The sequence below is a fragment of the Glycine max genome, chromosome 17, assembly GCF_000004515.6.
Source record: "Glycine max cultivar Williams 82 chromosome 17, Glycine_max_v4.0, whole genome shotgun sequence".
Lineage (NCBI taxonomy): Eukaryota > Viridiplantae > Streptophyta > Magnoliopsida > Fabales > Fabaceae > Glycine > Glycine max.
This window is the reverse complement of record NC_038253.2, coordinates 40,175,662-40,201,427: the sequence shown is the minus strand read 5'-3', so window position 1 is coordinate 40,201,427 and position 25,766 is coordinate 40,175,662. Positions and strand designations below refer to the sequence as shown.

Sequence of the window (25,766 nt, the reverse complement as noted above, 5' to 3'; positions counted from 1 at the left end):
TATCTCATTTTTCAACGAGAAGACCAGGGACTCAAATATGTAATTTGTGTCTTTTTCATGTATTGTATTGGTATTTGCAATCATGGATGAAAGAGAAGATACAACATCGTTTACTAAATTATTGTACCAAATGTATAGTTACCAAAATAAGATAAGGAACCAAGTGTATAGTTACCAAAATAAGATAAGGAAGTAGCCAAAAAAATTGTTGTGCCAAATTGTTTTGCCAATTTGATAGGTGTCCGACCACAGTTAAGACTTACCATTTAATTCTCGAGTCAATATTTAAATTTGTTTTCCACAAAATTAAGACAAAACACATTAGTTTCTAATAATATAAACAATTATATTTATTCTTAAAACTTCAAAATGTTAGCTATATTAATCTATAAACACAAGATGCATTAACTCCGAAAAAAGACTAATATAACCTTATTTATTTATAATTTATATATAAAGATTACCATGAATTTTTTATTATTAACTTTTTAATAAATAATTTGTGTTATATATATATATACACACACACTTTTTTTTTTCCGTGCAGATGATCTTTTCATCATGAGAATTATGCTTAGCTGCAGTTTCGGTGTTCTTATTATAAATGTTGTGTATAAATGGAAATAAGAAAGAAATGAAAATGAAATAAATAAAATGTGATGCATGCGATAAATAATATGATGGAAGGTGAAGAGAAAAATTTATGGAGAAAAATAACATAGAAATGAGTTAAAACGAAAGTAGATGTATGTTAATAATAAGAGGAGTGACATGAACAATTATTTATAAGAGAGTCTACTAATAACTCATTTAGTTGTAATTTTACCTTTTCATATTTTTTATTATAAGTAAATCCCTTATTTTTTAAATTTTAATTAAGAAATCAAGTCTTTCTGTTAGTTTATCATCTCATTACTAGTTAGTGACACTAAAAATTATTTAATTAACAATGACATGATACTTTGTGAAGGAAGGCTTCTTGATGAATTAATTAGTAACTTTAATTTATTTAAATACATTATTTCATTATATTTAAATATGTAAATTGTGTATTCAGTCTTTTATATTGTGGAATTTAAATTGAATAAAGTCACTCACTCGGAAGTCAATTAAGATGTTAACTATCATGCTGGATATATTATATAAATCGTTTATTGCGTCATCATTTTTCATTTTTTTTGTAATAATCAGATGACGGAGGAACCTTTTTCTAAGTAGAAAACCCAAAGAAATCTGCTGCAGGAAAAAATGTGTGATAAAATCATATATTATTATTTATATAAAGGCAAATTATAATCGCACTTTGTGAAGTTCCACGAAACTTCCCTCCAGAATCTAGATGTCCTTCCTTTGTTTTTATCCGATATAAATTTCAATTAATTTATACAATAATATAACTTTGTACTTTTTTCGATAGGTGGGATCTTCCCTAATTTTTTTATAAAGTTATATTAATAGAGAAAGAGCAAATATTGCAACAACAAAAAATATTAAGAATAATTTTGTCAATTCTCAAAACGTGTAAGTATAGTTTATTTAAAATATAATTGGGTGTAGGAATGTTATACTTGATCAGTTTTAGTTTTCAAAAAAGTATTTTTATGTTTAAAAACAAAAAGAACATAAAAATATATTTTGATAGATTGGAGTTTATCACTGGACTTGAACTAATTCTAGGAACTTGAGGCACTTGACTTGTGCTACTTTAGACTAGCGAAACCCATGCCGTGATTGTTCACCATCACAGGAATTTGATTTTTCTTTTTTCTATGTGAAAATAAAAAATAATGTTAAAAGATTTATAATAATTCACATATTTTATCAATCAATACTCTTGACACAAGAATTTGATTTTGGAGAAAAGTAATTTCCACTTCAAATAGAAGTTATCTACAAGTATTCACATTGAATTGGAAAGTAAAAACATCACAAAAACATATATATACACATATATGATATATTATGTCACTCTTTGAGCCAGTCCAAATCAAAGTACTGCTCTGAAACTTGAATATGAAAATTATTAGGCTTGGCCTTCTCAACCTCTTTCCAAATCCCAGATACCTCCTCGTCACAAATCACAAGCCTCAGAGATTGCAACGACAATGCAGACTTTGGCACATTTCTAATCATGGAGCATTCCCTCATGTCAATCTTCTCCAAGCTTACTAGACTACCAATCTCTTCAGGGAAGCAAGTCAAGTTAACACATTGAGAAATGTCCATATACTTCAACCTTATCATGTGACTAATGCTATTAGGAAGTGTTTTCAGATCAGGACAAGCATATAATCGTAGGATCTCTAGAGATCTTAGTTTGCCTAATTCAACAGGCAATTGAGTCAAATTGTGGCAGTTGGTGAGACTCAAGTTTTGGAGTGACTTCATTCCACAAATGCTTGAGGGCAGTTGGATCAAATCATCACAGTGATCAAGAGTGAGCTCTAAAAGATTAGGGAAGACTTGAGCCAAGTCTACTTCTTTTTCCACCAAACTGTTATTAACCTTGCACAGAACAATAAATAATTTTCCTAAGTTTTCCAAGACAATGCTTGATAACTCGGGGGTGGAAACTTTTTCAAGCCACAGGCTCCTCAAGTTGGACAAGTTCTTGAAAACTGAAACATTGAGAAGGCAAGCATATGTTGCACTGTAGTTAATAATTATCAATGCCCTCAAATTTGGCATTCTATTGATGAAAGGAGGCAAGAAGTATTCAGTGGATGTGAAATTTAAGATCAGCACTTCAGCCTTTGGAAATTCCAGATTACACCAGTCCACTTCCTTCATTTCACCTGCAATGTGAAACTCATCACAAAAAAGAATAACAGAAGCAAGAAAAGAAAAGAAAAAAGAAGAAAGATTAATATCAATGACTATTTAGAGAGGGATTAGCATATACCTGTGTGAATTGAAACAATCTGAGCCTCAAATGGCTTGTGCTTGTATCTCAACCACTCTTTAGGCATTCCATTTTCTCGTTTGGGCATAACTAATCGCTGGCGTTCATGAATGCTCTCACGGTTGCTCAAATTAATGGCTAGGTCTCTCAGTACATCATGTTGAGTAACTGAGATTTCAAAGCAACTGCTATACAGGCCTCCAGCACTGGTAGATTAAAACATCAAAAAGGATTTCAGAGTGAGTACCTAATGCTATTGCTTACTGCAATTGGTAAAACAAGAAAATTAACCAATATAATCAGTAAAGATGCATTTTCAAGTTGCATACCGAGCCTCTTTCATTAAGGTGAGAAGATTTTTGTTGGAGAGCTCAACCACAATGACATAAGCTTCTGTTTCAGGAATATCGTGGATTTCCACCCACATATTGATGAGAACATCCAGAGGGATTTTCTTATCCTCAGGAAAACAACACAGGTCCAAGAAGCACTCCTTGATCTTCTCTGGAAGGTAATTGATACTAATTGCCATTCTTTCAATCAGATTGATTTCATGGGATTCCCCAATGCTTTGGCCTTGAGATAGCCTGTTTTTAACACTCATCCAAAACATCTCAGTTTGATCTCGCAAAGAAGCTCCGATCACCTTAAGAGCCAAGGGAAGCCTTCCACACTCAGTCACAACCTATTTGCCATTAGACACAAGAAACAACAACACAAAGTAAGTAAAATCCATACATAGCACTATACTCTTTTAGTCTTCAAGTAAATCACTTTGTAAGGACAAAGTTTACAATTCCAAACTATACATTACCTGTTTGACTAAATTCTCATTAGCAGCTAAAGGAATTGATCTCTGTCCAAAAGCATGGTGACAGAACAAAGACAAGGCATCCTCTTCACTCAGCAATTCCACTTCATAACTCAACACCGTTTGGAATTTAGACCTTGACACCACAAGAAACTTGCAACCTGGTATTCTACACACAAGCTGATCCACCACGGAGAGTGTCCACACATCATCCAAAACAATCAGAGTTCGAGCTTCGCTTCTGCACTCAAACTGTGGCATCCATTGCCATTGGGGAACCACATAATTCGCATCCAACCTCTCATTGCCCATAATATACCCCCAAATCTTCGTCCTTAGCTTCTCCACATTTGGTGACTGCGACACAGTCAGGAACAAAATCCTGTCCTTAAAATAACCTACCAAAATAAGCAAATAAGTTAAACAAGAGGATACCATCTATTCATGTAATATCCAGTTTGTTACTGTAAAACAATCAATCATCTAGACAAGACAAGTACGCAGTTTCTCAAGTATTTTCTTAGTCAGAATTGAAATTTCATCTCGATAGTATATTTTTTGGCGATCACAAATATTTTTTACAAAAGTCAACCTTGTTTGATTGGGATATGATCACCATAATCTCCCTTCAAAGTACGTAACGCATATGGTCAAGACTCGAAACAACTCGTACTATAATCTCCCTTTATGCAAACTTTTATTATACAAATTACAAGATGAAACTCCAATTCTGATAAGAGACTTTTTGCATAAATTAAGGAACTTGATCACATGAACTTACATCCAACTTACAACTCGTACCATATAATGATTGCTCAGTAACATGTTACCTTTTTTTATATAAACTTTTCTTGAACAAATTACGAGATGAGACTCTAATTCTGATTAGAAACTTTTTGCATAATAAATTAAGGAGCATGATGAGATGAACTTACATCTAACTTGATTATCTTTGCAGAGCTCTCGAGCAAGAGTGGTTTTCCCGGAGCCACCAATCCCGGAAATCCCGACAACCCAAAGATCCTCCCTTCCGATAACCATCTCCCTAACCTTATTCTTCCCGAAACCCAACCCGACAGCAGAGCTACTATCAACAACATCCTCGTCCACGCTCCTCACAGCCTCCTCCACCCACCCTCCGCCGCCAACACCAATCTTCATATTCCCGAAGTACTTCTCCAACCGGCGAACCGAATTATCAACCCGGTCGAACCGCTCCTCCATCTGGAACCGCGTGTGATGTATGTCCGCCATGATATGCGCCTGCATGGGACCCACCAAGAACTTGGACACGTTCTTCTCGAGCTTGTCCATTTTTTTTGCGAGGTGGAGGTTGCGGTAGACGTTCCAGCGGCTGGAGGCGAGGACCTTGTGGGAGAGCTCGACGCCGGAGCGGAGAATCTCCGAGAGACGGTCGAGTTGCGACTGGCGCTGCGCAGGAAGCTCGACGCCGGAGTACTTGATTTCCTCGATGGTGGGGAGGAGGTCCTGGATGTAGCTGATGAGCTGGTCGGCGCTGCCGCGGCAGAGTAGGGACTTCCGGGAGATGTTTATCAGCATTTTCAGAAGCTCCGTCGCGATCTCCCCAGCGAAAAAATCGTTCAGGGCCATTCTGTTATAATAGGTAACCCCACTCTCTCTGCTCTCACTCTGTTTCTACCTGTTTCGCTCTTCTTTCTTAAACCAACTTTTATTATCTCTGAGCTACTATACAAAAATTGTAGTTTTATTTTGGTGGGTGTATGTCAACACAAATTGTGAGGACTAATCAGAAGCGGCGTGAGGACTAATCAGAAGCGGCGTGATCCCAAGATCAGAATTGATTTGATACTATCTAATGTATAATATGAGAAGTGTAATTTAATCCAAAAACTAGTTAAGGGATGAGTGTTATCCCATATTCTAACATAACATTATTTCAACCAATACCTGTTAATATTAGTGTCAGTGTCTTTTTGTCTGTACTGCGTTCGAGGATTGACTATAATCCTAATGCTCTTTCCTGTCATCTTCCGAATTGGTGAAATCCTGAAGAGGAAGTTGTTCGTTTTGGGGATGCTTGTCAGTTTCTGTTACCTTGACAATCAATAATTGGCACGTGCCATGTTAATTTCGGAATAGTATTCCCTGTAATTTCAAAATGAAAATGAACTGCATGTGCACGATGTTCAGTTGTGAATCCCACCCTTCAAATTTACTCAAAGGATCAGATTGATGCAATTCCTTTCACAACTGTAGAAGATTTTGATCCGCTAATTTGTGAGAGATTAATAAGGGATTCTTTTGAATTTTGTAGGGAAAAATAATAAAGGTATACCCCTAAAAATGGGTGTATTTTAGTGGGAAGAAGAATTTGTTTTGACTCGTATAGTAAGCAATAATTTATATACAGAGAAAGAAAAGACATCAAATTATTTAAAAGATTAACTTTAAAAGATTTTTTTTCATTATCATTATTTATTTTCTTAAAATATAATACATGAATAATTAATCTTAATTATTAAATTTTTAGAAATAAATTAATAATGGTCGGGAGAAGAAGTAAGAACATCTCCAATGCAAGAAACTCATTTGGGTTTCTTAATCATCTTTTTGTGATTCTGGTATCAAATTGTGGTCTTTCCAATGTCATATCATTCATAAGAAATTCATAGAATTTGACTCCAATGCAAGAAATAGTAAAAAACTGCAAGAAATTCAAACATTAGAGTCTCTTATATAAGAAACTATTTTTAGCAACGAAGGAATCCACTTTGTCACATCATTATACTTAAAATCGTTCCTTAACCTGAGAAATCATGAAAGCACCCCATTAGAGATTCTCTAAGTACTTTGAAATTATTTTTAAAATAACTTAATCCTTCTTTATATATATATATATATATATATATATATATATATATATATATATATATATATATATATAAGTTTAATGTTTATATACTTACACTATTATTTAATCATAAATTACCTACACTATTATTTAATTATAAATTATTATTTAATAACAAATTATCTTGAATTACTTAAAAATAATAATAGTTTAAAAATTCGGCAATTACTAATAGCCTAATAGGACAATAGGCTTATCGGCATTTTTATAATTTTTACTGAAACATTTACTTTTAATTATATTTTTAGGTTAAACCAAACCAAACTTTTGTGTAGGTTAAAACATAAGAAAAAGAGATTTACGATAGATAAATCCCATTTAGGCTTTACTTTTTTAATGAAGTTAAAGCAAAAGTTAACTCTATCAAAACTTGGTCCAGTCTAATCTATTTTCAGCTTTATTTATAACCATAGTTAGTTGATTTTAAACTTATGATTATTTCAACTTTCTACATAATACTTTTTTTTCTTATTAAAGACCATAAATATTCTTTGAAAGACAATTTTGCTTGAAATAAATAGGACACTATTGAGAGGCTCAAAGTCAGGATTATAAATTAAATTGAAATAATCATGTGTCATCTGATAACATGTCTAGCCATTTGTTACTTTTTGCCCAATACATTAATTTGCATATTATTTCAGCCAACAAAATATAAAAAATTAAAATAATGCAGCCAAAAGAAATTCAGCATGATTTTTTTAAAAAAAACAACAACAACTTTAGTATGTTAAAATTTACACTAATTTTACTAAAACCTAACAATTAATACAAACAATTGGGCATTAAAAAAATATTTATAGAAATCTTAAAAATAAATAAATTAACTAAATATAACATCGAACTCCAATTTAACAACTTACATCTCTTATACACATAGAGTTACTATTAAAATAAAATGCTTAAATCATCACATGCAATATCCATAATAAAAAGTATGAAATAGCACGAATCCAGCAAACAGAATTTAATCAACACGAATTGAAAGTGACGGTACAAAAGGTGAAAAAAATAAAAGACAAAAGATATTAACTAATTAAGAAATCTACCCTAAGTCTAACCATACATAATTTTTTTAAAAGTTAAGATATTTCCACAAAAGTAAATTTACATGAATCAATAAAAAATATATTACACAAAAAATCATGTAAATAAACAGAAAAAATGGGTTACCCCAACCCAAATTTGTCTTATATAATTAATATATTTGTTTAATCTCTATGCAACTTATTATTACTACTCCAAATTTACCCATTTTTTCTTGTCCAGGAGTGGGGGACATTTTGGTGAAAGACGAGAGTGGGTACGGGGTTGGAAATTTAGGGATGCATGACTACAATCAACAAAGGACATCATCCTTTAATCTTAAGCTTATAGAGCTGGAATGACTATGGTAGTACTAGTAGTGACTAGTGAGGCGTGCATAATCAAAATTAATGATATGTACTTATGTAGTATATAGAGTATATAAAACAATAATAAAACCACTACCACTTTTGGAAGGCATAAAAATAATTAATTGTTGGGGGGTAACATCATGAAGTCTATTAAGGAACCGTTGACTTCTGCAATGACAACTATGCCCTTGGCTCACCCAACCCAGAAGAGCCTTATACTGTAGATATTGAAATATACCTAAATACTTAGTCTGGCAGACATCTAGAGTCAAAAAAGAAAATTATGTGATACACAATTGCACATAGACTTGTTGACCTTAATGGTCTTCGTCTCCACTCCAAATAACTTGATCCTTAGCAGATTTTGTGACTTTATTAGTAGAGGACTATGGCCATGAAAATAAAGATATTAAACAACAGAAATAAGGCTTTAGAATTTATAATTTTAACAAGAGTAGATAATAAAGTCATATTAAATTAAGATTTGCAAATTGTAATTTTAAATTATAAACAACAATAAATATATTTTAATTAAATTCTAATGAAATATCAATACTCACACTCGTTTCCCAAAAATTTCAAGATAATCACTCCTACCAGACCTAAACCTTATTGGTCCATTTTGTACATACCCGTGGAATTTAGATCCAATCACCATCTCTGTCACTACCTAACTAGAGGATGATTGTTTTGTTTGAATTGCACTTTGTGTACCACCCATATGCGGTTTTTTTTTTTTTTTTTTTGTCTAATTATTCCTTCTAATTTTTTTTTATCAATACAACTATCTCTCCCCAAATTATTAATATAATTATCCCCCATTATTATTCACATTGTGAAGTCGGGTCTCCCCATTATTATTCAAATTATTAATATAATTATCCCCCATTATTATTTACAGTCCAAAAATTAACATTTACACTTTGAATACTAAATTTTGTTTTTTAGTTTTTTCAGGAACAGATTTTGTCAACGTTTTCAGACTAATTATCTTTTTTAAGTTTCATATTTTATAATACCACCTAAATATTTATATCTTTATTTTATTTCATTTTACTCTATTTTATTTAGTACATAATTAAAAATCCAAACACAACTAATCCTTACATCAAAGAAGCGTATATTTTCAAAAATTATAAAGTAATAGAAATAGATTACAATGTAGCGGTCAAAATTAACTTGGACTGTTTTTTTAGTAACACTAATACCACAACAGCACACTCATGAAAGAGCAAAACTCCCTAAACATTGATCAAAATAGTTCGTTCAACATCACATGAAATGGAAGTTATGATTTTCAAATAAACACTCCGAAATTCAAACTAAATGAAATCATGTCATGGCACCCGTTTGGATTTCCATAATAGCCTTCCAAAGTAATAATCATCTGAAGAGTCAACGCCAATCTATGGATAACCAGAATGCTTCTAACTCTTGAGACATGTCCCAGTATTGTAAACAGTTTTTTTTTTTAAATAATCAAATTTGTTTCTAAAGTGTAACATGTTCATAAATTGATTACTGAAAATGTAAAATTCAAATTTTGCAAAATTTATGACAAATTAATCATGAAGATAATTTGATGACAAATTAATTTATAAATTTTGTAATTTAAATGTAAAATTAGTCCTAAAAAATACAACTTATTGCTAAATTAATTCTTGAACATTATAAGTTAATAATAAAATGATCTTACAAATTTATCAGCAACATTAATTTATCGTTCTTTTTTTCATTTTAGGGATTAAATATATATTTTTAGCCTTTAGAAATCAATTTATCACCATATTACACTTTTGGAAATAAGTTTAATTATTTATTTATTTATTTTTAAATCTTGTCATCTAATTGGGCCAGAGGGTCCAAGTAATAGAGATAATGTGTGCTTGATTTTCAGTTAAATAGAGACTAAGGTACATTTGTTATGAAGCAATTAATTACTATTACTTTTTTCTTTACAAGTTTGGAAATTCTTGCTAACAAAGAATCAAACACGCTAATAAAGGTGCAATTTGAAGAGCTCTTCTAGTTCTAGGACAGTTGGACTGAATCCTTGCCTTGTGGCTATGGCTTTATATTCTCCACAGGACCACTATACTATTAACTTGCCTATGTTTTTTCCAGCTAGTGAAAGCATTAAACTTGCCCTTACGCATATAGTGCACAACAACTTTATTTTTCCTAGGTTACAAGGAATATGAATGGTGTATGACATTAACGACTTTGTCTTTGGAGGGAGGGAGGGAGGTTCGCATTATGTCCCCGGCAGATGGAACATCCACTATCTATAATGTTGAATTCAATTAAAAAGTCTTTAACATGGCCAAGTCTAAGAACTCACAATGTGAAAAGTTACATTAGATTCAGCATCCAGAAATTCAAAAAAACAAAAAAAAACACTTTCCAGTATTCACACCACTGTTACATCTTACATGAATCACTTCACTGAACCTTTTTCTAAACTTTCCATAACAATAGCAACGAGGATAGAAAGTAGAACCACCACCAAAGAAAGATGTGCTGACTATGTGACCATGAAATGGAATTTTCATTAGTTATCAATTGAATTTCCAGGTGATCAAGGACGTGTTTAAAGATTTTTTGAACTAAGATCAAATTTACTTCAACTTTTAATTTAATACAATTTTTTGATTTTTTTTTAAATAAACTGTGATTTCATATTTTAAATATTATTTAAATTTCAAATTGACTCTCTATTAAAGATTTAAATTAATCTATGTATATAAAATATCAACATGAAATAAAATTTTAACTAAATGTGTGATCTTATAATTAATATTTTTTTTATCAAAATATCTTTTTTTATATATCAATCATAGACTTATTCATTAAATTTAAATTTTGTACTAATTTCAATAGATTTTTTTTAGGTAAAAGAGAGATTGAATCTAAAATAAATATAAAATAATTTTCTTTTAACTTTTTAGAATAAAATTAAAATTTTACTTAAATGATTTACGATAACCATTACATTCCTAGTTTAAGATTGTGTAGTTTTATTGATAAAAAATAATTATAAATAATAAATCATATTTTAACAAATTTTATCATTTAATAATTTAAATTGACAAAAGAATATTAAAAATGTAAAAAAAAAATAAAACTTTAAGGGCTTAAGGCAAAGACTTCATTGACCTTATGGTCTTCACGACCGTGCAGGTGATGACCACCAGCACACACCTCCATGCATCCCCATCTTGGAAATGTAAATCTTTACCATTGATAAAATAGAATGAACAAAAAGAACGACCACCATTACCTCATAGGGAAAAACAGTCCAAAAGGAACCTAATAATAGCCTTTTAGCTCAAATGTCTAGATTAACACAAGGTATATTTCACTATGGTTCCGATCTCCCAAAATTGATATTTCTAATAAAATTAATAAATTAATATTTATTAATAAAAAATATTTCACACCCAGGTGATGCAACAAAGGCCAAAAAAGGGAAACCAACATCCTTTTAACTTTTAAGTGCTCGTTTCTTTGCATTTAAAAATCAAAAGTTTGAACAAACCATTGATTTTTTTTCCCGATTATTACTCTCTTTCCCAACTTCTAACTCTTAAGTGTGTGTTTATTTTTCCGTTAAAGAAAGTCCAAACATACTTTCAAGGAAAGATTTGTTACTTCTCACAAAAAGATGCATCGAAATGTGTGTCAACAGATTTCAGACGTAAAACAAACTATCCTTATTGTAATAATTCTGAAATACTATAAAATATCTATATTTTAATCCTTAAGTGAATGTATTTTAATCAGGTTCAAGAATAAAGTTGAAGTTCTTTTTAATATTTCGAGGATTACTTTACATGAATACTTCTAAGACTTAAATTGTTTGTTTTAAGGACACAATACTTTAACTATGAAAATAGTAATTTTATCTAAGTTTCTTTATAAATGTTACTCGGGTATGATACTGCTGATGCTATAAGAATTGCCGTTCTTCAAAATTCGACTTCTTAATTTTACAAATTAGTGAAATTACAATGTAGTTGCTGTATAGGTATTTGATTCTGCCATGGAAAAAACTAATAAGACACTTGGTAATGTCATTATAACGTAATCCAGCATGGTTAAGCAGTACAAGGGGAAAAACAGTTTCTATGCAATTTTGATATATCTTACATGGATGTTAAAAGGCGTATGTAAAGCTTCCACCATTTGAGGATTGATGCACACAATCTTAAGTTCTCAACCCCATTTAACAATTGAGTTTCCAGGATTTGAAACCTCGTAAACCTAAATGACAATGTGTATGTGATGCAAGGATCCAAAACTAATGGCAATGTGCATGTGATGCAAGGATCCAAAACTAAGGACATGTTTGAATAAATTTATCAGCAAACACTTTTAAGAGAAGAAAATAAAAAATAATAATGAAATAAATTTTTTCAGTAGTTCAAATTACAATTGGTTCTGGAACATATCCTAAAACTACTACTAGGCTGTTCTACTCCAAGTCCCTTAACTTACATGTGTCCACAAAAATGTTGTATATGGGTTTTTAATACCTATAACAAATCATAAAAAAAAATGATAGAAATAATGTGCAAGAGATATAAAGACGAAGGAATGAACACACAAATTTATCTAGAAAACCCTTAAGAGGAAAAAAAAACCCTAAGGTCTAAGAAAAAAGTGAAAAACTATTCCCGGTATCAACATTGGTAGACGAGAGATAAAAAAGGAGCAGTTGCTATAACACAACTTTATTATACTGTATATAAAATCCTAACACAAAAACATAAATGTCCATATCACAGGCTGGGCTCTTGTCTGGGGCCCATCAGCATTCAGCCCGATACCTCCACTACTCCAAAAAAAATTAAAAAATATTTCTTCACTATAAATTGGTCACACCGCAAGTTTTTCGGGTTAGACCAAGAATTCAAGTCATCAACCTTAACCCTTTCATTCTTCCAGCTGAGATGTTTTGCCAAGAGAATAGCACCACTATCATTATCATAATGATTTCCATTCCCGTACATAAACTATACCCAAGTTCACTATGCAGTACATTTCGTTCCAAATGATAACAGTAAGTACAAAACTATCGTGTATAAGGTTCCATTACCCATATTGGTCTTCTTTTATTTATATGGGCTACTCATCGTAAACCCAATTGATGACACGAGAACAATGATGACCTGCAGATCCTCCTGCAATCTTTGAGTCAAACAATTGGAGTTGTTTTTTAACCCATGGAGGATCATACTCCCTTAGCCACTGGGCTTCACCCGTATCCTTGTGCTTAAAATCAGGCTGTTTTGGATTTCGCTTGCGCTTTCTTTGATCCCACCACTCATTTGGATTGGAAGAAAACAAAATTTTCTATGTATGAGGTGAAATCCCACATCGAATAGAAATAGAAAAGTTAAAGACCATGTAAGTGAGGAGAAGACCCATTAATATAAATGTTACAGTTTTAAGTTAAAATGTGATATCAAATTTCTTTTTATTTTTTTCATGCTAGCATCACCTAGTAAAATTATTACTTAATTTGTAAAGGGATATGAGAATGAGAACAGAAGAATTAGTTTATCCCAAAATTTAGCCTGCCAACAAAAGTGATTACTTGATCTGCATTAGTTGATCCCTCGGCTAGTAATAATACTTCCCCCTGCAAAAGTGACCACTTAATCTTAATATGCATGAAAATGCATAAATTTTTCCAGCAATTCCTTTTCCTCTGTACTCACTAGATTTACTAAATCAATATTTGCATCCCTTATCTGTCGTTTTTCTCTTTTCTAACTAAAATAAAATTTGCTCTATCGATAGAAAACAAAATATTCATCGCCACTTGCGGCTGCTAGAAGAATTGAGTCTTAACATCACCAACTTCTGAACTACTAGGGAAATGTTTTTCCGCACTACCAAACAAGAAGAATAATCAAAGTAAAAAAGTTCTCAGCATTTGTATGAACATTAGCAACCAACAAAATATACCTTCAACAGATTCCAACTTCTTGTTGCCTTGATAACCAGACCTTTGAGCAACAAACTCGAACTCCTTCACCTCTAACTTTAGAGAAGAAGATGAAAAATTTACACACATACACACACAGAAATGTCACATGATGCAGATAAAATGAAAGTGCAATGATAAATGAGGAATTGTGAGGATATGAACGCCATTAATACATTTTTGAGGATAGGATTTTACAAACATGAACATAAAATCTAAAACCCAAAATCTCAAGATGATGAAGCAATAGGCAAAAAGAGTAATACTTTGACATTATCCGTGTAACTATATGATATTGATATTCTATAGGGATAGAAAATCTATTGTGCACGAGGATATTAGCCATCTAATAGCACCTTTGGATTTGCTTAAATTACAGGAGAAGTTTAGATTGTTTTTACTGATCCTTTTCTCTTTCAAAATGTCTCTTCGAAAGATATTGATTACAAGCGAGTTTGAACATGAAATAAACTAATCCAACCACATCAAATGAAATATTTATCACGAAGACTTACTAAAGGATCATAGTAGCTAAACCGCAAGTACAATCATGATAAACTCATAATAATCATAATCTGGTCTACAGTGAATCAAGCTTGTTTTCAGACGGGCTCGCAAAGAAAAGAAAACTTAATATCAGAAAGTTCAAAGCATGATTCATGAGAATATGTAGTAGTAATGCTTTGAACTGCATATAATTATGATGAAATAGTTCCCCAAATAGGACATCAAAGGATAAAATTGCAACAACCATTAGTTTCACCCACCAGAAAATGACCAAACAACATTTCAAATTTTCAATTTTGTCAATTTGTGACCCTAGTACACAAGAAATAACACATGCAAGCCAGAGCACCATTCAAACAAAAGAACCTAGAACTTCAGTACACTGGACATACCAAAATAATAAAACTAGGAAACTGATAATTTAAAAAAGAGTTTTGTTTTCATATAGTGTTGTCGTGTAAAGATTTTTACACCATTCATCAATTGGAAAAGTGTGTAATGAACCTTATAATTCAATTGAAGGATTCCATTGGCATCGGGTTTCGTGAAAGACCCCAAAGAACCTGAAACATGAATAAAATCAGTTGCTTTCAGGTGTTCCGTAGCAAGCTCTGCCACATTGTGCCACATAATCAGAAACAACCTGGTTTACAAAACGCATAGCATAATGTACGTCGTTTCGGTCACAACGTCCCAACTAAAGCAATAATAACACTTGGCAAATTTCCATTGGAAAAATAATAATTACAAAAGGGTAACCAGCCAAACTCTCCGGAAAGGGTGATGCTGTCACAAATTTAGTCCTAAAATATATAAAATACAAATTTTGGCTTCACACTTTCATTTTCAGGACGAATTTGGCTAAGAAATTAACTTAATTTTACTTATATACTTGATTCGATTGAGAAGTAAAATTACAAGTAATGCTTTATAGTAGCATTTAACATTTGTTTTATTTATTTATTTTAGAAACAATTTTAGCAAGAATAGCATCGTTAAGATTTAATGGCAATGACATTTTTAGATTTGAATTCGAATATTGTTAAACTAGTAAAGAATTATCTTATGATACCATTCAATACTTAGGTCCGTGCGTGCGTTCTGTGCAGTTTACTTTTAACCTGTAGAGGATGCAACTTCCACGGTGACTCTATCTCTAAATTACTGATTACGTATTGATTATTATGTCATCCAAGTGACACATAATAATAATATTTCACAAAATGTAAATTAATAGTTACTATTGTTTGAGTTTCGCTCCGTCCACGGATTGAAAAAAAAAAAAAAGAACGACCATTGACCCAAATAGTTCATGGGAGAAAATTGAGTTATTTGGACCCTGGAGGATTGACGAAAAGAATACGCATGCTTTATTTATCACAAGTAGAGATGAATACTATATGGTACCATCAGGAAATTCTTTGACACTTGATCGAGATATTAAGGAGGAAAAGACTATTCCAGCTTGATACTGTCAAGAATTTCTTATAAGCATGGGAACAGGTTCATCTTTGAAGTATTTTTTCCTTCTTCCAATATTATTCCATTGGAGCTTCTCTGATTCCTTTTATTGAACATAATGATGCCAATTGAGCTTTAATGAGTTCTAATATGCAACGTAAGTCCGAAAAATGCATTGAAAGTCAAAGCCATGGACAGTGAAACATGCATTATATTACTGACATAGTTGGAAAATGAAAATATTAGCACAACCAAAGCCCTATATAGAAACAACGTAGGTGTTTCCGATGTTGTTTCTATGGCTTTACAATGTTCTAATTTCTACTAATTGGAACGAAATGAATCCTTAACCTTTACGTTTCACGTGATATGACCATTTTCAACAATAATATCACCACCACTCTCTCAAATGCCTCTTTCTCGCAAACCGCTTTCTCCGTCGACGTCCACCGGAGCCAAGCAAATCCCCGGCGGCGATTTTGCTCCGGCGCGGCGATTGACCAGGCAGAGGAAGCTCCGGCACCTCACTAACCAAGACACTGGCTTCTTCCATTCCGATGAGTTTTCGTTTCTTCCGGGTTCGCCGGAGTTTCGCTCCCACGGCGGTTCCGACCACCGGTCGTTCTCTGCTCTGCCGCAACCGCTGCCGCTGCCGCTTCCCGAAGCTCCGTTGACTCGTCGAGCAAAGTCAATCAGCTCCGGTTGCGTACATCGTCGTCGCCTTTCATCTTCGGTAGAACAAGATGGCTTTACTATTTCGAGGTAAAAATTGCTTCATGATTGAAAAGGCTTTATTCTCCAATTCAAACATAAATAGAAAAGAAATTAATCTAGAACATATTTTGTTGGAAGAAGAATAACGGTCGAAAGAAAAAAATAATATATTTTCTATCTACCTCTTTACATTTTTTATTACATAATTTATTATATCTATCGGTTTTTATCTTTGTAAGATAATAACTGTTTACTTTTAGGTCCTTACCATCCCAAACACACACACGTCCATTCCACAATCGGCTAGAGTTTATCGTGATTCTACAGAAGAAAGAACTGTTTCCTTTACAAATGCATGTTCGGATATCCTTTGCAAAATGTATGTCGGTGGCAAAATGAAATTTGCAAAAATATCTTCATTCTTTCTATTGCGTTCAGTTTGCGGTGGAGCATTGGATTTGACCTCAGAATTTGTGCATAACAAGTTGGACTTGAAACTGAACATACTCTTTAAGTCCTTACTAATGCGCCCTACACCATTTTTACACCAATTTTATTACTTGAAAAGACTCATAAATTTACATGTTATAAAAATTATATTATTCATTAAAAAAAATGTAAGATGGGTTGTAGAGTGATTAAGCATGGAAAAACTATTGTGAAATTATGTTCTGATGTCCTGTTATTGGTGAATGAGGCAGTGCGAGAATGTGTACACCGTTAAATTACTGGACTGTTTTCTAAAGAATTGATGCTCTTTTTTGTTAATTTTTATTTATGACTTTTTGTATGAAATTTTATCTATAGAACTTGTTTTGATTTGCATGTGGTTCAGTTATTAGCTTTTAATAGAATCAGCATTCAGCAACTATGCTTTATGTTATGCCACTTGTTAGATTCGTTGCAATGACTTATCTCCCGCCCAAAATTATCAGGAACACAGTGTATCAAGATGCAGTGACAGTGAACAGTTTTAGCTTCAATCCGAAGATTGAAGAGGGATCTCAAAACCATAAATTTTTGTCCAGGGTGTGCCCTGAAAATAACCTTCTGGATTCACATCCCTTACCCCTTCCACCTAGAGCTTCATCACCAAAGCAATTATCTGTTGTGCTGCATCAATCAAGAATCAAGCATCACGCTACTGAAAATCTGCCTTCAGTGAAAGGTCGATGGCAGAAAGGAAAACTTATTGGACGTGGTACTTTTGGAAGTGTTTTTCATGCAACCAACATGTATGCATTTGATTCTTATTGTTTTGCCATTAGCTACTAGTTTACAATCGTCGGCTATAATGCCCTTTTGTATAGTTACTCATGTGCATTATTTTTATCTAACAGAGAAACTGGAGCCTCGTGTGCCATGAAGGAGATCAGTTTAATTGCTGATGATCCTACATATGCTGAGTGCATTAAACAACTGGAACAGGTTCTTCCCTTAGTTTTTCTATATGTGGTATCTTGTTGCAAAATATGGCTGTGAGAAAACAGTATTGAGCTTATGGTAAGAATATGCCAGAGTTAACATCATATAACACTTTTTGATTGACCCTACTAACTACGGCTCTACAATTTTTATTGGAGTTAAACACCTAACACTGCAAGTTAACTTCTAATGTGAATGGGACACGAAAGCTAATTTCATAAATGTTCAGGAAAAGTTGGAATGTTATAGTTGGAACATAGCCGGAATGTTGTTTTGACCCTTAATCTTTTATAATATCGGCAATGGACTTTTAAGTCTTAACTTATTTCCATCTTTTCCCCTTGTCAAGTTTTTTTTCTGTAACTTACATCATGTTTTCCAATTCATTGTTCTGATAACTAGTATAAATAATCCAAAATTTGATTTCTAAAGAGAAAAGCAAAGTAAGGTAAATAGAAACCAATATTAGGATGATAAGTTTGTACTGAAGTGATATTCAAATAGGGGTTTACAAGATGTACCTTGTCACCTAGATTTGTTTTCTAGAACTATTTTTGCTCTTCAATCAATTGCTCTGTCACTGCAGTTCACTCATGCTTACACACAGTACTAAAATTTGTTTTCTGACTGAAACTATTTTTTTTGGTCTATGATGCTGTCGCAGTTTCTGAAGAACATTGAATTTCAATGCATATTTCTATTTCTCTAGATCATTATATTTCCTTTTCCATTGTGATTATGTTTTACTTTTGCACATTCGCCAAATGGATGATGTTTAGATTGTTATGCTTAAAAGTTCCTTGTTCCAGGAAATCAAAATTCTCGGTCAACTACACCATCCCAACATAGTGCAGTATTATGGAAGTGAAACAGTGAGTTAATTGTTGGTTGTTAAGTTCTTGTTCCAAGTATAATCGATACAACCTAATGAAAAATTAAGGATATTTGTGATAGTAAAATAGATGACAACATTTTTAAGCATATGTATTTCAGGTTGGCAATCATTTGTACATATATATGGAGTATGTCTACCCGGGATCAATAAGTAAATTTTTGCGTGAACATTGTGGAGCTATGACAGAATCTGTGGTTCGCAATTTTACGAGGCATATTCTCTCTGGATTAGCTTACTTACATAGTAACAAAACCATCCACAGGTGACAAGGATGTTTAATGAAAGCAACCATTCTATCTTGCTAATAAAATCTGTTTGAAGTTTGCTAAAATGGTTGAGTTGATTTTTTTTCTTTAGAGATATCAAAGGTGCAAACTTGCTGGTCAATAAATCAGGCATTGTGAAGCTTGCAGATTTTGGGCTGGCGAAAATTGTAAGTTATTAAATTCTATACTTTATATATATTCTTTTAGTTAGGTAGATGTATAGCTGTTCTGCTGATCTGGTTATAACCACCTCATTCATCTTAGTTATTTGTTTTTATTGTCTGCATTATTATTGAAGATAGTGTCTTTTACTTCCGTTTCTGGTGGTCTTGCTATCTGACCAATCTGATTTTTCCAGCTAATGGGGAATTCATATGATCTTTCTTTTAAGGGTAGTTCTTATTGGATGGCTCCAGAGGTATTTTATTGCTCGAATCATCTGTAGTATTTTTGGATGGGTAATGACATGCCCCTTCTGACTCTAATTTGCCCATTTGAAGGTCGTGAAAGGTTCCATAAAGAACGAATCCAATCCTGATGTTGTCATGGCCATTGATATATGGACCTTAGGGTGCACCATTATAGAAATGTTGACAGGCAAACCTCCTTGGAGTGAAGTTGAAGGGGTGAGCACATTCTTATGCGTGTTGACTCATTATGGTCAAGCCTTGTGCATGTAAAAATTGTTTAGTTTGGTGGGAGGGGAAGCAAAATGGAGTGCTACACAAATTAAATATATTATCCTTACAACATTAGTTAAGAAACCAAAATGAAAAAAGTATTTAAGAAAGTTGTAAAAAAAAGTCACGGACAACATAGTGATGTATATTCTAAGCAAGGCATTTGACCAATCCTCCAGGAACACTGGTTAGCATTGACCTTAGTGATATATATTCTGAGCAAGGCATTTGAATATCTTTGCATTCCTTAGATATACTAAATCTACATTTTAATGACCTAATTGTGTTTTATTTGTTAGCCTTCAGCCACGTTCAAGGTACTGCTAGAGTCCCCACCCATACCTGAAACTTTATCTTCAGTGGGAAAGGATTTCCTCCAGCAATGTCTCCAAAGGGACCCTGCAGATCGACCATCTGCGGCAACGCTTCTTAAGCATGCCTTTGTGCAGAATTTGCATGGTCAAGGTGTTATAGTTCGTTCACAATCATATACAAGAGGAGACCTAGGACAAGGAGTAAGTGCTAATTTTACTTGATGAATTCCTCCATGTGGATCATTGACAAGGTCCAAGGACATGACTGACAAGGTCCAAGGACATGATCACCATGAAAAGGAGTGCTAGTAATAAAGTTTCTAACACTTTTATTAACACATTCTTTTTTACTAGTTGAAATTTGTATAGGTTTTACTAGTTTGAGCATGAGACCCTCTATATGGGGTATTGAATCCACGTATTTAGCGAGATTTACATGAATTTAATCCAATATAAAAGAGTGTTAGAAAGTGTCTTGTTAGCATTTTTTCCATCACGAATAATAAATTTATAAACCAGCACTTGCTTGGTGTTAATGGAAAAAGAAAGAAAACAAATTGTTATAGGGATGAATCCTTCTTATGTTGTTCGAATTGTTTATGTTCTGTAGGGTAATTCAGCTAGTCCTAGAGACACTACCAAAAATAGACGTGGCATAATGCAAGCCTCCAACAGCACACTTATTCTTAACAAAATTCAGAAATCAATCGGGTATTAGTTTTGCACATCATAAATGTTAAATTTCATAGATATAATTATTAATTGGTGTCTGATTGAGCTTCATTATCTTTGTTTTTTTGCATTCGACCGCGATCCTTCCGAACAAAGCAATGCTAAGGAGTCTCATCATATTAGACCTTACCATCACTCTCATGTTCCTGAAGTGAACATTCTTCAATCTTCATTGGAATCCAGCACCCTCAATTGCATGTCTGTTGCAAATTCCAGAAACGTTTCCACCGTCACGAGAATGATCACGAACTTCTGATTCATGTTACCGTAAAAAAAAAAAAAAAAAAAACTTCTGAAGCATGTCATCACGCTTAAAATTGGAGGGATGAATGAATTTTGCAAAAATTCAACTGCAGAATTAATATTGCAGGGATTTAGGAGCTGGCCATCCATGAAGTTAGAATTTTTATTTATTTAATATACTCAAAGATTGCGAGGTAAAAGATGTGATAAAATTCATATTGGTTTGTCGTAACTAGTAAGTACTATTTTTTTGTACATGGTGATAGTGAGGCTCTGCTACTTGTACTCTGGCAAGAAATTCACGTGTAAATATACAATAATATAAATTGTACGATTTTGGTAAACCATTTTTTTTTACTTTGATTTTTTTAATATTCGATATTTAACTTGATCCTATTGTTGGCTTGTTTTGATCGGATTGTGTTTGAGTAATTTTTTACTTAGGTAATATTTATCACAAATACTCATATTATCATTTGACATATTATGAAGCAACATTTATACTACATTGAATTGCATTCAACTCAGACTTTTTAAATAGGATTATAAGTTTGAATTTTATAGATAAAAAAAATCATGCTTAAAAGCTGAGAGTTATACTTACTCTATATTATATATTATTTGTGCGAGTCGGATGCACTTACTCAGTTTGTCTCATGATCTATCATGTAATTAAAAGTAAAAATAAGTAAATAAAAAGACAAAATATGCTTCGACTTTTGCTTCTTGAAAATGGAATTGAGGGTGGCAAGTTTGCACCTAGCCGACCAATGATATTGAATACGCGTATATCACATTTCTACAACTTGTCACATGATGCTTTAACACTTTATATAATAATTGGCACATTCAAACCACGTGGCAAATTTGAGGATAAAAACATGAAAAATGTTTATATCTTCACCTCAATTTTGGGTTGATAAGTCATAGGAAAAGAAAGAAAATTGAAACGAAGCTAAAAGAAATAAACAAATTTATGTATTCATACTAGCTATAATGAAGTTGCATGTATTCTTAAGATATTTTTTTATTGATAAATATTAATAGTTAATTTTTTATTAGTATTCTTAAGAAAAAAAATCAAATTCATTATCTTTTTATATTCTTTTAATCATTCAATCAATTTTATATCACCTTTAGACTTGACTAAGACACTTGGCCAGGACTTTCTAAAAAACAGAACATTGCAATAGTTATGTAAGTTCCTACTCTTTAAAAATTTGTTATAAGTGTCACTAGTAGATAATAGGGTGTAAGTTTTTATTGAAATGAATCGAAAAGAAAATAACAAACAAATAAATTTATGTATCCATTCAAAATGTTGCATACATTCCTAAGTATTTATTTTTTTATTAATAAATATTAATTATTAATTTTTTATTAACATTCTTAAAGAAAAAATCAAACTCGTACCTTACAATTTTTTAACTATTCAATCAATCTTATATCATTCTTAACTATGGCACTTACTTGATCATGACTTTCTAAAAACAAAATGTTGCAAGTTTCACTCCGCTATCATACTCATCATGTGATAGATACCAAATAGTTATGTATAGTTCCTACTCTTTAAAAAATCGTTATATGTGTCACTAGTAAGTCATGGGTTGTAAGTTGTTAAACCATAGGCCCCTACCCCGCCACTAGTATGCTTTACTACAAATGTTTGTGCAATAATTTGTTTGTTTTGGGTTTGATTTATATAGGCTTTATCGTTATAAATTTAACAAGCTCCAGATTTCATGGATGTATGTTAAATCTTATACTAAGATTTTTGCCCGGATATATATGATGAGAACATTATTAATTAACTATTACCAAATGTGAATCATGCATGCTTTTTTTTACAGATGAATCATGCATGCTCGTTGTATATGCACTTTATACCACAATATATGAGTGAAACGCGTAGAAGGTAACAATTAATTTTACACTTTAAAAGGTTTATTCAAATTGTTTCTTCCAAGCTCAGCTAGATTATATGTACTTTAAACATGAATTTGAGCTTATCTCTAATGTGATCATAGTTAGAAGAGCAGGAAGAGGTTACTTACAAGATTGCGACATTCAAATTGATTGGTTATTATAATACTTATTTTAATCAAAATGATATAATTAAAATAAATAGAGAAAGTTTGAATTGTTTCGTTCAATAACTTTTATCCAAAGTAATATCATATTATGCATATATATATATATATATATATATATATATATATATATAAAGAGAGAGAAAAGAGGTTTATGTTGGTTGGTTGAATTATATTTCATTTAGTTTATAAATTGAAAGTGATTTATGTATAATCCTCTTGTGATTATATTAAGTTTTATGTTACAACTTTTTGTATGATAAAACATTTTACGGTCATCATTTTCTACAGACATATTAGTAATGTGTATGGGGTTAAGTATTTTCTTGTCGTCAGAGGAATATAACATTAAAAACATAAAATGAAGGGGATGTCATGCGAGTGCTTACATATGAATTTATGCAAATTAGCTTGATGCTCTTAAGTCTTAGTGGATCGATCTAAACTCTGAAGAGCCAATAATCCAAGTTGGTTAAATGATACTCCTTCCGATTATATATATATATAATACTTATTAAAAAAATTAATTAATTTTATTAAATTATATATATTATTTTTAATTAAAAAATAAATATTTTTTCTAAATTATTTTTTATTAGAACTTCATATAAACATAAAAAAGTTTTTATGTTAGTTAATAAAAAATATTTTAAAAATAATCTCATTAAATAAGATATAAATAATTAAGATTTTCTTATATTAAATAAAAAATTTATTATTTATATTCAAGATTGAAGGAGGTAGATATCAATTATATTAATCAAACGAAATTATTATTATAAGTTGATTTAAATATTTACATATACCATTCGCTAAAAAAATTTACATATACTAATATTTATAATATCACTTAATAATCAATTATTACATAATTAAAATTTATAATAATTACATATGAAATAGTAGTATGATATTTAAATTGATTTTTAATTAATCAATAATACAAATTTTACACTGAACTGTTCCCCTTATGGGTCCTGAAGTCCAATAATAACTAAACCACATAAATTCCCTTAATAAATCATGAAAAAAAAACATTAATATTTGGATAATCCCTCATTAGAGGCCAAGTTGTCAGAAAACGAGGAAGACACGTACCCTCTCACTTCCCTCGCCACCACGTCCCGCATCGCATCCCAAAACCCCGCCGGCGAAACTCCCCGCCGCTCCTCTCCACGGCCACAACAACCACTCCCGGGCGGCGCCAGAGTCAACGCGGTCAACGGATCATCCTCCACCACCACGTCAGCACCAAAACGACGCCGCTTGAGCGTGGCGTTCCAGTGGTTCTTGACGGCATTGTCGGTTCGGCCCGGTAGCATTCTCGCGATGGTGGCCCACTTGTTCCCGAACCGCGCGTGCGCGTGTAATATAACCTCGTCCTCGCGCGTGGAGAAGGGTCGGTGCTCCACCGTTGGACTCAGTTGGTTACACCACCGAAGCCGGCAGGACTTCCCGGACCGACCCTTAATGTGACGGCTTATCGAGGCCCAGTTTCTCGGGCCATGGGCCTCCACGAGGCCGGTCAGAATCCGATCCTCCTTGGCACTCCATGGGCCTTTTATTTTGTAGCAAAAGTTATTACTATTTTTATTTTGATTGCTTTGTGGGGTGGACTCAGAAGCAGAAGAATAAGAAGAGGAAGATGATGAAGAGCAGCGTTTCATTGCTTTCATCTTTTCTTTTTTTGGGGTTTGTTTGTGTTTTAGAGTGTGACACTTAGAAGAGTGATGGTTGTCGGGGAAGTTATATATATGGAGAGGGAAATGGGTAAGGTTCATGCATGCACGAGTTGAAGGGAGTTTCTAGGAAACTGGGGTGAGGGATTATGTAATTTATTGTCTGGGAGAACTAAGTTTTCTTTCTTGCTGGCTGCCTAGCATACCTAATTCATTTAGGTTCTAGTTTTTATTTATTATTTTTATCAGAATAATAATACATCATTTTTTATTTTATTTTAAACATTCAATCAATAATCTTTTGATAATTTATTTTTTTCTATCATTTCATAAACTTGATCTGTATCTTATTATTATATTTTTTTTCTATCTTTTTAAGTTTTTGATAATATATTGAGTGTAAATCAAGCATTTTGCTATTCCTATTGATTCTGATTAATTTGGGTTTGTCTTCCCTTTGTTTCTTTGACCTGTGTGTCGTTTTTGTACTATATATTCCGTAAACATCTTTTCTTATTTTCCATTAATTAATCATTCTCTTTGTCTTCGTTAGTACATATATTAGATATGGATATAGTTGTTACTTGTTAGTGAAATTTTGCTGCCTCCGAGTACTGACAGACTCACAGGCATCGAGAAATTTAAATAAGGATTTTTAAATGAAAAGTTAAAATATTTTTCATTTCGTAAAATATTATGTCTTATTTATAATGGTGAGATAGTTAGTGTTTTAGCCTAGGTTTGTGTAGGTCAAATTTGATATGT

The 25,766-nt window shown here is 32.3% G+C and overlaps 3 protein-coding genes across 4 annotated transcripts; 1 reads left to right on the top strand and 2 right to left on the bottom strand.

The window, feature by feature from the left end:
* Positions 1 to 1,851: 1,851 nt before the first annotated feature.
* On the bottom strand, positions 1,852 to 5,969 carry LOC100776117 (probable disease resistance protein At4g33300). The gene is made up of 5 exons (XM_003550302.5): positions 4,649 to 5,969; positions 3,717 to 4,111; positions 3,232 to 3,587; positions 2,903 to 3,108; positions 1,852 to 2,795 (listed from the first exon to the last, which is right to left on the bottom strand). The coding sequence occupies exons 1-5, from the start codon at positions 5,322 to 5,324 to the stop codon at positions 1,966 to 1,968; spliced, it is 2,463 nt and encodes an 820-aa protein (XP_003550350.1). The 5' UTR covers positions 5,325 to 5,969; the 3' UTR covers positions 1,852 to 1,965.
* A 9,878-nt stretch (positions 5,970 to 15,847) lies between these two features.
* LOC100803026 (mitogen-activated protein kinase kinase kinase 5) lies at positions 15,848 to 21,576 on the top strand. Of its 2 annotated transcripts, XM_006601241.4 has the most exons (11): positions 15,852 to 16,725; positions 17,613 to 17,912; positions 18,018 to 18,105; positions 18,912 to 18,974; positions 19,096 to 19,259; positions 19,355 to 19,430; positions 19,622 to 19,681; positions 19,764 to 19,889; positions 20,243 to 20,458; positions 20,868 to 20,968; positions 21,086 to 21,576. In XM_006601241.4, the coding sequence occupies exons 1-11, from the start codon at positions 16,373 to 16,375 to the stop codon at positions 21,243 to 21,245; spliced, it is 1,707 nt and encodes a 568-aa protein (XP_006601304.1). In that variant the 5' UTR covers positions 15,852 to 16,372; the 3' UTR covers positions 21,246 to 21,576. The 2 variants fall into 2 exon arrangements, with proteins under 2 accessions (XP_040867458.1, XP_006601304.1); XM_041011524.1 differs by lacking the exon at positions 20,868 to 20,968 and having other exon boundaries at positions 15,848 to 16,725; positions 21,086 to 21,210.
* Positions 21,577 to 24,230: 2,654 nt separating this feature from the next.
* LOC100802503 (transcription factor MYB25) lies at positions 24,231 to 25,481 on the bottom strand. The gene has a single exon (XM_003549364.5). It carries the CDS (start codon positions 25,101 to 25,103, stop codon positions 24,360 to 24,362), a length of 744 nt encoding a protein of 247 aa, XP_003549412.2. The 5' UTR covers positions 25,104 to 25,481; the 3' UTR covers positions 24,231 to 24,359.
* Positions 25,482 to 25,766: the final 285 nt, after the last annotated feature.

Coding starts and splice junctions, on each gene's coding strand:
- LOC100776117 (XM_003550302.5), bottom strand. CDS start 5,324: ATGGCCCTGAACGATTTTTTCGCTGGGGAGATCGCGACGGAGCTTCTG. Junction 4,112..4,648: donor CAAAGATAATCAAGTTAGAT/GTAAGTTCATCT, acceptor TTATTTTGGTAG/GTTATTTTAAGGACAGGATT. Junction 3,588..3,716: donor ATGAGAATTTAGTCAAACAG/GTAATGTATAGT, acceptor AATGGCAAATAG/GTTGTGACTGAGTGTGGAAG.
- LOC100803026 (XM_006601241.4), top strand. CDS start 16,373: ATGCCTCTTTCTCGCAAACCGCTTTCTCCGTCGACGTCCACCGGAGCC. Junction 18,975..19,095: donor AGTATTATGGAAGTGAAACA/GTGAGTTAATTG, acceptor TATGTATTTCAG/GTTGGCAATCATTTGTACAT. Junction 19,682..19,763: donor CTTATTGGATGGCTCCAGAG/GTATTTTATTGC, acceptor GCCCATTTGAAG/GTCGTGAAAGGTTCCATAAA.
- LOC100802503 (XM_003549364.5), bottom strand. CDS start 25,103: ATGAACCTTACCCATTTCCCTCTCCATATATATAACTTCCCCGACAAC.